The sequence below is a fragment of the Medicago sativa genome, chromosome 7 (assembly GCF_051527215.1).
Source record: "Medicago sativa cultivar Bolivia chromosome 7, Bolivia_mono, whole genome shotgun sequence".
Lineage (NCBI taxonomy): Eukaryota > Viridiplantae > Streptophyta > Magnoliopsida > Fabales > Fabaceae > Medicago > Medicago sativa.
The window spans coordinates 75,627,520-75,642,913 of NC_140755.1; the positions used below are offsets into that span (position 1 = coordinate 75,627,520).

At 30.0% G+C, this 15,394-nt stretch overlaps 2 protein-coding genes across 3 annotated transcripts; both read left to right on the forward strand.

The window, feature by feature from the left end:
• Nucleotides 1-1,975: 1,975 nt before the first annotated feature.
• LOC146908523 (agamous-like MADS-box protein MADS3) lies at nt 1,976-7,785 on the forward strand. The gene is made up of 8 exons (XM_085731108.1): nt 1,976-2,232; nt 5,844-5,922; nt 6,101-6,162; nt 6,509-6,608; nt 6,746-6,787; nt 7,041-7,082; nt 7,217-7,368; nt 7,508-7,785. Exons 1-8 carry the CDS (start codon nt 2,045-2,047, stop codon nt 7,593-7,595), a joined length of 753 nt encoding a protein of 250 aa, XP_085587234.1. The 5' UTR covers nt 1,976-2,044; the 3' UTR covers nt 7,596-7,785.
• A 664-nt stretch (nt 7,786-8,449) lies between these two features.
• Nucleotides 8,450-15,349, forward strand: LOC146908524 (putative fructokinase-7). Of its 2 annotated transcripts, none has more exons than XM_085731107.1 (7): nt 8,450-8,621; nt 8,928-9,127; nt 9,910-10,125; nt 11,702-11,752; nt 12,018-12,158; nt 12,344-12,460; nt 14,944-15,349. In XM_085731107.1, the coding sequence occupies exons 1-7, from the start codon at nt 8,531-8,533 to the stop codon at nt 15,079-15,081; spliced, it is 954 nt and encodes a 317-aa protein (XP_085587233.1). In that variant the 5' UTR covers nt 8,450-8,530; the 3' UTR covers nt 15,082-15,349. The 2 variants fall into 2 exon arrangements, with proteins under 2 accessions (XP_085587233.1, XP_085587232.1); XM_085731106.1 differs by having other exon boundaries at nt 8,451-8,621; nt 11,555-11,752.
• Nucleotides 15,350-15,394: the final 45 nt, after the last annotated feature.

Genomic DNA, 15,394 nt, shown 5'->3' on the forward strand with positions numbered 1-15,394 from the left:
TGCACATTTTCAAATAGGTCATCTATTGCGGGACATAGGGAGTAATATTTTAGTTAATATTTGTCGCTCTCCCCAATATTTTGGACAAGATCCGCCACCATTCTAACTTATGTTAAATTAACACCGATCAAGTCACTATGGACTTAATGAAACTTCCTCTTAAAGTTGGCAAGTGACAATAATATATATTCGTTAAAGTTTTGAACGATTTTCAACCATTAGTCCACCATAGACCACATGACAAACTTTACCACACTACAAATTCCCATAATTCTAACTTCAAAAGCAAAAGATACTAACCATGATTTCAACAAACTTGACGTTATGGCTCTGAATACAATGATTATAAAATCTCAGTGATTTTCTCTCCAATTTCATAGTCAGCCTGCAAAGCTAGCTGTTCTAATCAATTTTGGGCTAAACCGTTTCAGCAGCAAGTGGTTTGTGAATTTCCAAAAATATTGCTCTATGGTATTATAGACTATAGAGTGTAGACCCCTTCCACATGGAAAGTGAAACTTCTCTTTCCTCACCCTCTCAACTCAAAGCAATTCAATTTATTCAAAGCATGTAGTAATTGTGAGAAGGGAAAAAAAAAAATGAGACATGGTAGGGGCCAATGATACCTACCAAAATTAAATTGGAAAAGAGAATGAAATTAAATTAAGAATAATTGGGTTTCCATTTTTTTGTTAAAGAAGATCAAATATACCTCTTTCTATGTGTTGCATTGTCTATTTCTATAAAATTAAACTCTTACTTCCACTTCTGTGAAACAAGCCATTTATATCAGTCACACTTTCTTCGAATATTATTGCATTGCACTCTCTCTCCCCTCAGCTACTTTTGTAAGTTATAGTTTTCACAATTGTTTCCATTCTACATGATAAGGATTTTGGAATCCATGATGATATGATGACATAAGGTTGAAACAATCCTTCAAATGGCAATTTATCTCTTTCGTGTTCGTTTTTTCTCACACCTGTTCCCGATGACTATATGATAGAGATGCTTTATGAAAGAAATAGACATAACCCTTAAACATTAGTTAGTAATTTCCATCAAGTTATATATATATCTATATAAACTCGCTTGTACTCATTCATAAATATTTAAATGCTTTGACACGAGTCATCATAAAATAATTATGTTTTTCATCAAAAAAAAAAAAATTAATAATTATGTTTAATTATTTTTACAAATTTTTTTACTTCTTTATAGTAGGTACAAAACTTGACCCCTCAAACCTTGATGTTAGTCTTATTGAAGGTTTTAAATTGTGGTCACCATAATGGCAGCACACTCACATTGCAAATATTTATATTTGTAAACGATTATGGTCTAATGTAGTTGATACGATCTTTATACCCCCTTCGGTTTTATTTATAAAAGACATTTAGGTCAACAAAAATTAATGTATCAGGTCCAAATTCTTAACCAGATACATCACATTTTGTTGACCTAAATGTTTCTTATAAATATGACCCTAAGGAGTATTTTTTGACAAATATTATGAGTTAATTTGTTAAAAGGAGGAAGACATGTCAGTAGCAAAATTTGAACCCTTGATATCCCACTTATAACTCATTCGATGTCCAACGAAAATCACCGGACTACTAGAGACATAATACGATTTATTCAGTCTTAATTGCCGTTGCAAATATATAAAATAAACAAACATCGATGTCACGAGCTAGATTGCGACCATTGACGTTTCTAATATCTCGATATTTTAATATCAAGGATGGTTTTAAATTACGGCTGCATTTACGCTATATTCCAACAAAATGCCGGGAAATGTGACCATTGCGATTGAAATTATATTGTGGTTACGATACATGTACGTCAAAATCCTTTAAAGTTTGTCGCAATTATGGTTGTAGACCGCAATTTAAAACAACACTATCTAATATATGGGGGGTAAGAGAGTAACTACTTAAACAATATCACACACACACACAATTTCGAATATAAATACAAACTATTTGATCAGTTACTGTTTTTTTTTCTAGGCTGAAAGCAGAAGAGAGACTGATAAGGAAAAATGGGTAGAGGGAGGGTTGAACTGAAGAGGATAGAAAACAAAATCAACCGGCAAGTTACTTTCTCAAAAAGGAGAAATGGTTTGCTGAAAAAAGCCTATGAACTCTCAGTTCTATGTGATGCTGAGATTGCTCTTATCATTTTCTCAAGTCGTGGAAAGCTTTCTGAATTTGCAAGCTCGACTTCAGGGTACCATTCTCTATCTTTTTCATTGATTTGCTTTGTGGAAGTTTCTTTTCAATTTTTTAATATATTTTTTATATGCATATTTTGTTGGTTCAAATCCCAATAGGCACACCTCTCTTAGCTTTAGATCTTTTCAATTTCTGATGCTTTTAACTTCTGCTTCTTTTCTCTCTGCACTTCACTTTCTTCATTGCATCAGTTTCTTTCACCAAAATGGTCACTGGTTTCTGCATTTGAACTATTTAAGATTTTACTTTTCACACACCCCTTTTAACTCATTTTTCACTTCTTCGCTTAAATCTGACACTTTCATATTTCTCTTATACTTGCTCCTTTATCTGTATTTATGTGTGTCTTCTATGATTTTCCTGTATTTTGGGGGGTTCCACACTGTTATGAAAGAAGCTTTCATCAGAATTCAGAGATCAGAGAGAAGAGAAACATGATATCAAATCAAATCATATATTACCCCACATACTTCCTATGTATATTCTCAGATAAATGTTTTCAGCTTTGTTCCCTTACTGATGAAACAGTACAATCTATTTTTTTTAGTTCTCACAAGAAAAAAGGTAAGAAATTAAGAAGTAACCAATCATATGATAATTAAATGGACATGGTAAGGTAAAGTCCTAGGATGTTCACTCTCTTGTACCATATTGTGCAAGATCTAGGGTTTCTTTTAACATTTTTCTATCCCTAAATGGAGAATGAAAATTAATTAATTAATTTTCCCTTTGTTTCACTAACCTTTTAAACCTTGGTTTCTTCTCATATATTCTTCATGAGGGTTTTCTAAGTGTCCTACAAATATTTGGCATCTACATCTAAGGAAGGTGGATCAATAAAAAAGTTGAATGTTTAAACATAACAATAATGTCAAAGTTTCTTCAAAAACAATAATGTCAAAGTTAAATGTTGTTCCCTTTTCCAATCTCAAAAGAATAACACGTTTTATAGTACAACTGTAGTTTATGTACTTTTTTTATTCCGAAGGAGCAATGCAATGGTTTATGTATGAAGCATGAAGCACTATACTCATTTGTTGATTAGATCTAAGGGGTTTTCATCCTCTCTCTCTCTCTCTCTCTCTCTCTCTCTCTCTCTCTCTCTCTCTCTCTCTCTTCGGTTGTATAATTACATTTCCTGCTTCATGCTGAAAAATTGGTAGGGTTGTAGCAAAAAAAAAAATTGGTTAAAAATAAAATGATTTTTTTTCACTCTTTTTGCTAATTATTATCATTTATATGTATATAGCAGCTGTCTTGTTCAAGGTATAAGGAAGGAAATGTGTTTCACTCTTTTGTATTATTTAACCTAATTATTCTTTAAAAAGTTGGAATGACAAGCAGATGAAGTGTTCAAGATTTGTGCAATTGAAATCTATATGTATATGTATTGTACAAAATTAAAATTAGGAGTGTTTGCGAGAGTTTTCATTTTCTTAGCCATTGTCCTTATTATATTTATTTCAGGATTTTTTTTTCAAAAATTAAGTAGTAAACTATGTTGAGCTAGTTTCAAATGATACTTGACACTTCATCTATAGGCTAAAAAAGTAGTAAACCATGGTTCGGGTAACATACATCAATTGGATAAGCTAATTTTGCCACATTATACTTTTCTCAATCATATCTCTCACACTTTCGTTGTCAAATTAATGACATCCATATTGTGATTTAGCATGTGTTGTTTATTAATTTACATGTGAACACATGTTTCAAACGTTCCAAATGTATTTTAGGTTCAACAATTTATTTATTTTAATTATCAAGTGCTTAATTATGTATATGAAAAAGTAATATCACGAAGAGATATATGATTAAGTACTTTTTTTTTAAAGAAATCATTAATTACTTATTATAGGATATAATCATTAAGCTCTCTTCTTCTTTTTCTTAAAAAAAAAAACATTAAACTCTCTTTTTGAATTTCTTCTCACTTTTCTTATCTCTTTTTATTTTACCATCATATCCTTTACTTTCTTTCTTCTTCATCTTCTTTCTTTCTTACCATCACACTCCCTCAATCAAATATACCATCACACTCCCTCCATCAAATATAAGTCGTTTAAAATTTTGACACATGAGTTACTTAAGAAATACAATTAATATCATATATTTTTTTTGTAAAAGAATCTTATATTTAATAAAAAGTATGATATATCTTTGTACCAAAAAAAAAAAGCATGATATATCTTTTCTATTGGAGAAAAATGACATGTTTTACTAAATTACCCTTTATTGTCTCATATTAATTACAAGAATTGACAGATAGATATTAATATGATTAAAGGTATAATAGAAAAATAATTATGATTTTTTTTTATAAAAGAAAAAATAATTATGATTTTTTTTGAAGGAATAATTATGATTTATTGATATGCAAAATGATATACGAGACAAAAAATTTGCTTTCTTTCTAAAATATTAAAGGGGAGCATATGGTATGCCTCTCATGTCCTATATTTTGGATGTGATAGTCGTTTTCATTTTTTTTTTTATGGAAGTTGTTTTCATTTATTAATGATCTTCGGTCAATATTTTTACCTCCATTTGTTATAGGGAGAAACACTTTCTTGTTTATTTGCTGTTGAACAAAAAGTAAAGGCAGCAAAATACAAATCTATATTATAGTAGAATCCAAAAGTCCTTTCAATTTTCTTTTTTGATAGAGTCTTTTCAATTCTTTTTCGAATTTTATATAAGAGATATGTTACATACATACATTTTTTTTTTTAAGGATGTTACATACATATTTGACATCAAACATTTATTTGATTTTAAAAATGTAATTTGAACATCATGTATATGCGAGCTCAACAACACCTAAGTATGTAAATTTTACATGATCACGAATAACATTTAATTTATACGGGTTTGCTGACAATTCTCTCAACAATAAATATAAATCATAAAATCTTTCAAAAAAAAGTTAAAATCATAAGATACATCTGAAACATGAGAGGGAAAAAGTAATTACAATCATTAATATAAAATAATAAAAAAGGGTATATTACTACTATAAATCACCCTTTGTCCTTTAAAAAAATAACCACACTTTGTGTAATAAAACAATCACTCCTACCATAAATTCTCTATCCCTGCACATATATGATATCTCTATTTCTCTAATATCACTTTTCTATTTATTTTTGTTTCAATGATTGCTAATTTTTTTTCCTAGTGTATATGAGGGAAAATAATTCATATTTTTATTTTTGTATCATTGTTAGTCTACTTTTAGTGGAGAGGATCCGAATGCTAGCATATAATAAACTGAAACTCAGAAAACAATAGATATATATTATTTTCCTTCGTATATACTACAAAAAAGCATTAGAATTCAAAGAAACAAAAATAAATAGAAAATGGTATTAGGAAAATAGAGAGAACATATGTATAAAAATGAAAAGAAGAAAATCAAAATGTAGTATATGCGCTAAATTAATGTGAGGTGATTGTTATTTTATTATTATTATTTTTATAATAATTGTTTGTCTTAACAAAAGAATTTGGAGTATTATTTGGCTTTATATATTATTTTCAACTAGTTGCTTTTGTTATATTTATATACATGACGACAACTAAAACTGAGTTTGTTTTAATTTGCAGCATTGACAAAACCTTGGAAAGATACCAGAGATGCTCTTTTACTTCTCAAAATGATAATGTTAATGAACATGAAACTCAGGTATGTGTGTACATTTTCTAAATTAAATTACACACCTTGTAATTAAAGGTACCTTCAAGTGCTAATTGTATATACTAGCTAATATTTAATTTTCCTATCAACTGATCTTATGGTATTTTTACATTGTTGATGAGATACTACTTAAATTATTTTCATGAATTTCTATTTTGTCTATTAGAACTGGTACCAAGAGATGTCAAAGCTAAAGGCAAAGTATGAGTCACTTCAAAAGTCACAAAGGTTATTAATTGTGTTCCTTATATAACTCTTCTAATATTTAACAATCTCTCACACACATTGACATCCATTTAAATCGGATTGCACTTGTGTTACATAATGTCGCATAACATTGACCAATTCAAGTGTGACACGTGACAATACAATTTTTTAAACACAAGTATGTGAAACAGAGAGAAAATAGTTGAATTAGTTTATGTGTTACAATTGGATTGGTCACTGTGAGTGACATTTCCGCCTTAATGTCACATAAATGGAGTCCCATTTAAATCACAGTATAGTATGGTCATTAATTAATAGAGATTAAGATAACAATTTCTTTGCATTAATATTGTGATGTTTATTACAGACACTTACTAGGGGAAGATCTTGGACCATTGAACATGAAAGAGCTACAAAATCTTGAGAAGCAACTTGAAGGAGCTTTAGCACAAGCTAGGCAGAGGAAGGTACCTTCAAATGATTACAACTCTTATGTACTTTTCTACCAATGATATCATGTGATGCTTTAATTTGCTTTTGGCTCTACATGTGTACAAGTTCTAAGAAACACATATAAATGAAATTTTGTTTTATTTGCTTGCAGACACAAATTATGATTGAACAAATGGAAGAGCTTAAGACAAAGGTAAGAAATGCTAACTCACATTGTCTTCGGAAATGAAATTTTGACAACACAAATATTTTCCGACACCGTATATTGATAATATTTTGTATTTTTTATTACATTGTTTTTTCTCATGATAGTTCTATTCGATGTATTTTTATACGTTGTCCATATAAGGAGTCGGGTTTGTGATGTTCAAATAACATTGCGTACTTGTAACCATTTGGAGCACTTGCATATACTATATGTTAGTTTTGTCTCATTAATGTTGCAGGAACGGCATCTTGGAGACATAAATAAGCAACTTAGGTTCAAGGTATTGAACTATGCAACCAAACAAGTCTAAAACAGCTTGCATTAATTTCAACTTAAGATTTTTTTCTTCTTTCAATAATACCAAATTTTCTATTTATAATTTATTAATTTGATTTGATGAAACTTCATTTTCAGCTTGAATCAGATGGATTTAATCTTAAAGCTATTGAAAGCTTGTGGAGCTCTACTCATTCTGCTACTGCTGTTGCTGGAGGAGGCAACTTTCCTTTTCAGCCTTCTGAAACCAATCCCATGGACTGCCAAACTGAACCTTTCTTGCAAATAGGGTATTCCAAATTTTCTTCTTTCATATGTTACCATATATACCTCAAAATTTTAATTACATGATTATATCATCTTTAATCATGTAACAATAAAATAATTTATATGGTCAGAAACACTAATGTAGTTACTTATTTTGTGCAGGTACCAAAACTATGTTCAAGCTGAAACATCTAGTGCTCCAAAGAACATGGTTGGTGAGACTAGCTTTATCCAAGGATGGATGCTATGATTAACTTTATAGAGTACATATATTTATTACCTTATTGTTTATAGACTTTTTAGAATGGAGTTTTTCATTTCTTCAGTTATTGACAAAATATATCTTAATGATATGTGTAATGGGATACTGAGATAGACCTTAATTTTACTCTTTGAAGCAATGGACTATTGTGTGAATGAACCATGTGTTAGTGTGTTGACTTGGATGCTTTGCTAATACTATCATTAATTAATGGAACCTCAAAATGAATGTCAATTTTCTTTGTTGTCCTAGCCAAGTTATTCAATTTTTTGACCTTCAACGGTTTAAATTATCTATTTGTTAGGTGAGGGAAAGACTAAAACACCCTAAAGGATAATGCAAATGTAGGAACCACACGAAAATTGAATGCATGGAATCCTATTTCATCTATTTCACATTATTTTTTTTGGTTAAGTAGTCCACCGATTAAAAATTCACCTCTTAAAGGTGAATACATGAGATGTATGGGGTACGAAGTCCGATCTCTGTATTTATAATGCAATATCCATGTCAACCATGCTAAGCTCACGCGAACCAATCTTGCACATTTTTACTAATTTTTTTTTATTATTATTAAGACTAGCTTGGTTTATTTTAATACTTTTGAAAAGGTTATGGTAACACACATGGAGACTTTTCTTATTTATAAAGTGTCACAAAGTGGAGCCAATTTCCATATGTGACATTGCCAAGGTACGCTTAAAAGAATGTAATTGGAAATTATGAGACCAAAATTAGCAAATGAAATCAATCAATCGTATAAATAGGAGAATATAATAAACTTTTAACATAAAAGAAATTGAGAGTTCCAACTATATCGGAGGAATGTTAAAAAATAGTAACAACTACACATGTTTTTTCTTTTTCTTCAACTTTTGTTTAAACCTCCATGTCCATGGTGAATTTGGTGATAGGGTTGTATCATGCCCAACATGACAGGATGTTGCTTCCATGTGGCCTTTGATAGGTCACGAAGAGGTAGCTTAAGGCGTCTAACAAGTTCATCATCATTAGGTAATTCTTTTGCCTCATTTTTTCTTTGATTTCATTCATGCCCATGTTTTTTATGTTCTTTTTTCACAAAATGTTTTCTATGGTTTTTTTACAAATGTTTTTTTTTTGGACAAAATGTTATCATGCCCAACATGACAAAATGTTTTTTTTAGTACCCATTATGGTTTCTTTAATAAATTTTACTTATGAAGAGAAAGAATTGTAAATATTTTCCATGAACCTACCAAATTTCTTAATTTGAAATTCAATTGTAATTTTGTGTTTTTCTATAAACTAGTAATGAATAATATTGTAATTTATTTATAGGTTCATCAAAACATGGGAGAAAAATTTGTAAAGGACCACTAGTTGTTTGCTTTGGAGAGATGATGATCAATTTAGTCCCCACAATAGATGGAGTGTCCCTTTCAGATGCAGAGGCTTATAAGAAATCTCCTGCTGGAGCTACTGCCATTGTTTCTGTTGCAATATCTAGACTTGGAGGCTCTTCAGCTTTTATTGGCAAGGTGAAATTTTTATGAATATATATTACTACTAAGCAATAATAAATCATTCAGCAAAATATTTGTGGCAAATGCTTGGATCAATCGGTACATTTGGCCATAGTTAAGAATTTTATTTTTGTCCATATAAAATATATTTTTATTTAAGATTTGAATCTCGCTGAGATATGTGTTCATATTTAATGTCTAACAATGTTGTATGCAAGATTACCTCCGGTGAAAGAAATTAGTGGGAAACAAAAACAATCCCTCCCCTAATAATTGAAATGCATATCAATTTCAATTATATTACGAAATTCTACCATGTTTTTATGTTTCATGTTTGCTTTGCCAATTTGGTAAGGATTGTCCAATATATTTAGAGGCCTATAGTAAATTTATAGTAAAATAAGTTTTGCAAAATATGAAGTCTTCATCTTAACTAATTGAGTTGAGGGAACATAAGTAATTTCCTTATCAAATTATATATTTACAACTAAATTTAATTTGTTGATACAATTATTTTTAGTCGAAAATTTTGAGGTCTAAAACCCTAATTTGAACGGCTTGTACGATGGGCCAGAAGTGTTAATACTTCGGATTTTATATATGTCATAATCTCAATAATGCTGTCTACATCTACATCTACATGAATTCATTTTGTACTTCTAATCTACCTTAGTACTTTTGCCTGACAACAATGTTTGAACACCTTCGTGCATGTGCAACATACTATTCCTTATTGTACTTCTAATCTACCTTAGTCCTTTTGCCTGACTACAATGTTTGTAACGTTTGAATGGAAGGTTGGAAATGATGAATTTGGCTATATGTTATCTGATATTCTAAAACAAAATGGTGTTGACAATTCTGGCTTGCTGTTTGATGAACATGCAAGGACATCATTGGCATTTCATTCACTTAAGAGTGATGACGGGAAACCTGAATTCATGTTTTATCGAAATCCTAGTGCTGACATACTTTTTCGTCCCGAAGAAATTGATAAGAGTCTCATAAAGAAGGTAATAGTTATATGGGTTAAATGTGTTTTTATTTCTTATAATGGGTTAAATGTGTTTTTATTTCTTATAAATATGTTAACTTTTGTTTAATCTTTTTAAAAACTTATAAATATGTTAACTTTTGTTTAATCTTTTTAAAAAATTTCTTCAACTTTTAATCCTCCAAAAGTTTTGTATCTTCACTTTTTGATCCCTCATTTAAAGTAAACTCATATGTAAAATTCACATTTTTGAATAAAATTTTGCAGAAAAATTTATAATATTATAAGGATCTCTCCACACAAAAAATTAGAATTTTTTTACCAAAACATGAATTAAATAACAATTTTTATATTTTTGAAGGTAAAAAAATTCATATTTAATTTATATTTTGTTAAAATATTCTAAATTTTATTGGGAGTGATGTTTACAATATATTCAATACATTTCTGCATAATTTCATTAAGAAATAAAAAAAATTAATTAAAAGTACTGATTGAAAATTTTATAAGGATTAAAAATTGAAGAAAAAATAAAAAAAGACTAAAATTAAAAGTATATGAAAAACGGGTGTCCTCTCCATTTTGATAAAAAAATGGCAATGTCAATTTCCTTTCCTAAATTCATGACACGTGGAAAAGTTAACATCAACGGTTCTGCTTTACTCATTATTTTATTTTATTTTAATAAAAAAATCATATCCCTCCCTCTTTCTCTCTCATTTGGAGTTCAGATCTGAAAAAATTACGGAGAACACATCGTTGTTGCACCGACTCGCCTCAATAGTTGTGTTGCCGTCCTAGGGTGTCAATTGTAGGTGTAATTTATGAATAATTTAACCCAAAACAAAACAAAACAAAGGTTACGAGACTGCAGACACAACATAAAAGAATTGAAAGAGATTGAACTTTGAAGGAAGAATTTTACAGTAAACACACAACAGTCGGAGAAAGATGAAAGAAGTTCGTTCGTTCGTTCGGACAGAGGCGGTGTTTACAGAAACTGCACATGATGGTTGTTTTTGATTCATTCTATTAATCAAACCCAGAGTGGTGTCAAAGAATCTGGAGCGAAGGTAGCGGTGTTGAAGACGGAGGGCATGGTTGCTGAACGTCAGGCAAGGAAGGGAGATGATGAAGAAGTCATCTTCCATTTTTGTTTCTGAAATAAATCTATCTTTTTTAATTGATATATAATAGATAAATGTGAGCCATTGATTTATTAATTTGCCACATGTCATACTTTTATGAAAGGAAATTCAGATTGCTATTTTAAGCTACAATTGAAATTGAAATACATTATCTAATTAATACATGAACTACATGAAACACGGAACTAATAATACACGGGTGCATATCCTCTCCACGAGGATCTGCACCCCAAAAGCTCTTAAATTGACTATAAGCTCAGTATTTTAATTTTTTTCCATAAAGTATCTAATGTCATGCAGGCCACAATATTTCATTATGGTTCAGTTAGCTTAATTAAGGAGCCTTCTAGGTCAACTCACATTGAAGCAATGAATTATGCCAAAATGTGTGGAAGTATACTTTCTTATGCCCCAAATTTAACAGTGCCACTATGGCCATCAACAGAGGCTGCTAGGGAAGGCATCATGAGTATTTGGAATTATGCAGACATTATTAAGGTAAATGTTTTGAATATTTTTGTCATATGTGTGTGGAAATACAAAGAGTAATCAAAGTGTATATTAGATCCTCTAAATATACAAGTACTATATCATAAACATTTCAAATTGCCTTCCTAAAAGGACCATTGATGCCGAAAAAAAAAATTGAAATTGGAGGATAAATTTGGTGTAAAAAATTAAAGGACATAACTAATTACACTTTTTTTTTTATAGATGAAAATAGGTATTAACTCTATCTATGTATTTACACTCCAAACTGCAGGTAAGTGTGGAAGAAATTCGAATTTTGACTGAAGGTAATGATCCTTATGATGACAAAATGATCATGAACAAGTTGTTCCACCATAATCTCAAACTTTTGTTGGTCACTGAAGGAATAAAGGGCTGTAGATACTACACCAAGGTTTGATCCATAAACAAAATCTTTCGTGAATTTTTCCTCCACAGTTTTCGCGCGCCCTTTATTTTTCTTAATTTTAGAATCCGAACGTGTAAAAAACATTTTTTGGGCCTAATTGATTTTTTTTTTTTTGGAAGTTTGTTCATTTGGTCATGGTTAATCTTTAACATGTTTTTATTGTTGCATAGGACTTTAAAGGTTGGGTTTACGGTTTTGAGGTGGAAGCAATTGACACAACTGGAGCTGGTGATTCTTTTGTTGGTGGGTTTTTGAGCATATTGTCTGCACATACACACATTTACAAGGTAGGTGACAGTATTCCTATTTTATATTGTTTTTGTTTAGGGTAGTTGTGGTCTATCTTTAGATGATGATGATTGCTTTATTGGCCCCCACATTGCTCAAAAGCCCGCCAAATTTATCGGATTATAACTTATAACTTCCGATGGTATAAAATCTATCTGAAGTTACGACTTGATCGTTTGTTTTTTAGATTAGATCATAGCATAACTCTATCAACTTATTTTGGAAGTTGAGCAATATGAGGGCCTATAGAGCAATAACCTTAGACGTTGCCCAGGCCCAAGTCATGACAACAAGTTTACGAAAATGACTATTCTCACTTCTGAAATTGCTAAAAAAACATACTCCAGCGGCGGTTAACAACCGTTCGACTTTTCAGTGGTAGTTAAGTGTCGTTGGGCACTTTTTGGAGCAGTTCAATCACGTTTTAAATTGCTTTAACCAATCTAAAAAGTGTCCAACGATATTTAACTGCCACTAGAAAGCCAAACGGTAGTTAAGTGCTGCTTAGCTAACGACAGTTGAAAAAAAAAATACAATTTAAGAAATGAGAAGAGTAATTTTCTAAATTTACAACATATATTCTTTCTAAGGAGCCCAACGGATTATTACACACATTTGAATAAAGACAACGAATATTCCTACCCACCTTCCCTACAAAGCTTGTGACAATAATACGTTGTAGGGGTGGGCATGGTTCGGTTAATCCAAAAAACCGAACCGAACCAAAATTTTGAAATGGTTCGGGAAAACCGAACCGAACCGAACCGTTTCAGGTTTGGAGCTAACCGAACTGAACCAAAGTTATGGTTTGGTTAACCATTTGCTTACCTATTAACCATACCGAACCGAACCAAAACAAATATTTTTTATCCAATGAATAAAACCACTTTTATTATAAAAATAACAAATTAAAATTAAAAGTTAGTTTATTTCTTCAAAAACAGCTTATCTTATGCAAAACAGTTTATTTTAAAAAACAGCTTATTCAAAAAATCTTATTTTATGAAAAACAATTTATTACGATCTCTTTTTAAAAATAGCTTATTCAAAAACCACTTATTTTATGCAAAACACCTTATTTTAAAAAACAACTGATTCAAAACAGCTTATTTTATGAAAATACCTTATTTTAAAAAAACAGCTTATTCAAAACAGCTTATTTGATAAACAACTTATTTTATGAAAAACAACTTATTTTAAAAACAACTTATTCAAAACAGCTTATTTTATGCAACACACCTTATTTTAAAAAACAACTTATTTTATGAAAAACAACTTATTTTTGAAAACAGCTTATTCAAAACAGCTTCTTTTATGAAAAACAACTTATTCAAAAAAGCTTATTTTATTAAAAATAGCTTGTTACGATCTCTTTTTTAAAAACAACTTAATCAAAACAGCTTATTTTATGCAAAACAACTTATTCAAAACAACTTATTTTATGCAAAACAACTTACTTAAAAAATAGCTTATTTTATGCAAAACACCTTATTTTAAAAAAACAGCTTATTCAAACAGTTTATTTTATGAAAACAACTTATTTTTAAAAAAATAGCTTATTTTAAAACAGCTTATTCAAAACAACTTATTTTATTTAAAACAACTTATTTTATTCAAAACTTTTTTGAAAATAAGCTGTTTTGAATAAGCTGTTTTTTTTAAAATAAGTTTTTTTTTTTTTTTAAAATAAGTTGTTTTGAATAAGTTGTTTTTTAAAATAAGGTGTTTTGCATAAAATAAGCTTTTTTTGAATAAGTTATTTTTTAAAATAAGCTATTTTGCATAAAATAAGATGTTTTGAATAAGCTGTTTTTCAAATAAGCTGTTTTTAAAAAATAAGTTGTTTTCATAAAATAAGCTGTTTTGAATAAGTTGTTTTTTAAAATAAGGTGTTTTGCATAAAATAAGCTGTTTTGAATAAGTTGTTTTTTTTTAAAATAAGCTATTTTGCATAAAATAAGTTGTTTTGAATAGGCTGTTTTTTTAAAATAAGTTGTTTTCATAAAATAAGTTGTTTTTAAAATAAGGTGTTTTGCATAAAATAAGCTTTTTAAAATAAGCTATTTTAAATAAGTTGTTTTTTTGGAAAGATCCAACAAAGAGTTCAAGTGGTTTCCTTAAAAAAAAAAAAAGTTCAAGTGGTTTGGTTCGGTTCAAGATGGTTCGGTTATGGTTCAAGAATTGTTAATAAATTAACGGTTCGGTTCGTGAACCATTATAATGGTTCGGTTATTTTTGGTTCGGTTCCGTTCCGTTCGCGTGGTTCGGTTCGGTTCATGGTTCTTTTTGCCCACCCCTAATATGTTGATTCTTGCTTGTTGTTACAATTTCTCCAATATATCTTATACGAAAACAATTTAACTTTATTTTATCTTTAATTAATCTTCTTATCACGATCATCATTTATGAATCACGATCTATTTAACATAGAGAAATTTGAACTTTGATGACTTTAGTGTGTCATCTGCTATGTGATTTTCAGGATGAGAAAATATTAAGGGAGGCCCTTGATTTTGCAAATGCTTGTGGTGCAGCAACCGTGACAGGGAAAGGGGCCATACCTTCACTTCCCACAAAGAGTTCGGTTCTTAGAGTTATGTTCACTTTATTGAACACATAAGGGCAACCCGGTGCACTGAAGCTCCCACATACGCAGGGTCCGGGAAGGGGTCCCACCATTTGGTGTATTGTACGCAGCCTTTGCCCTGTTTTTACACAAGAGGCTGTTTCCAGGACTTGAACCCGTGACCTTACAGTCACATGACAACAACTTTATTGAACACATAGAAGAGTTCAAAATCCATATGGTAGATAATTTGATAAGCTAAAAGGTGTGGGTTTAAATACTCATTAATTAGTGAAATTCTGAGGCATGTCCTATTTTTAAATATATAGTAGCTTTTTTTTCCATAATTGTGATAGAACAAATATGA

What these genes read in the sequence shown, in the direction of transcription:
- LOC146908524 (XM_085731106.1), top strand. Translation starts at nt 8,531, where the DNA reads ATGCCCAACATGACAGGATGTTGCTTCCATGTGGCCTTTGATAGGTCA. An exon ending in AACAAGTTCATCATCATTAG is followed by an intron (nt 8,622 to 8,927) that starts GTAATTCTTTTG and finishes ATTTATTTATAG; the next exon opens with GTTCATCAAAACATGGGAGA. An exon ending in ATTATGCAGACATTATTAAG is followed by an intron (nt 11,753 to 12,017) that starts GTAAATGTTTTG and finishes TCCAAACTGCAG; the next exon opens with GTAAGTGTGGAAGAAATTCG.
- LOC146908523 (XM_085731108.1), top strand. Translation starts at nt 2,045, where the DNA reads ATGGGTAGAGGGAGGGTTGAACTGAAGAGGATAGAAAACAAAATCAAC. An exon ending in TCACTTCAAAAGTCACAAAG is followed by an intron (nt 6,163 to 6,508) that starts GTTATTAATTGT and finishes TGTTTATTACAG; the next exon opens with ACACTTACTAGGGGAAGATC. An exon ending in TGGAAGAGCTTAAGACAAAG is followed by an intron (nt 6,788 to 7,040) that starts GTAAGAAATGCT and finishes TTAATGTTGCAG; the next exon opens with GAACGGCATCTTGGAGACAT.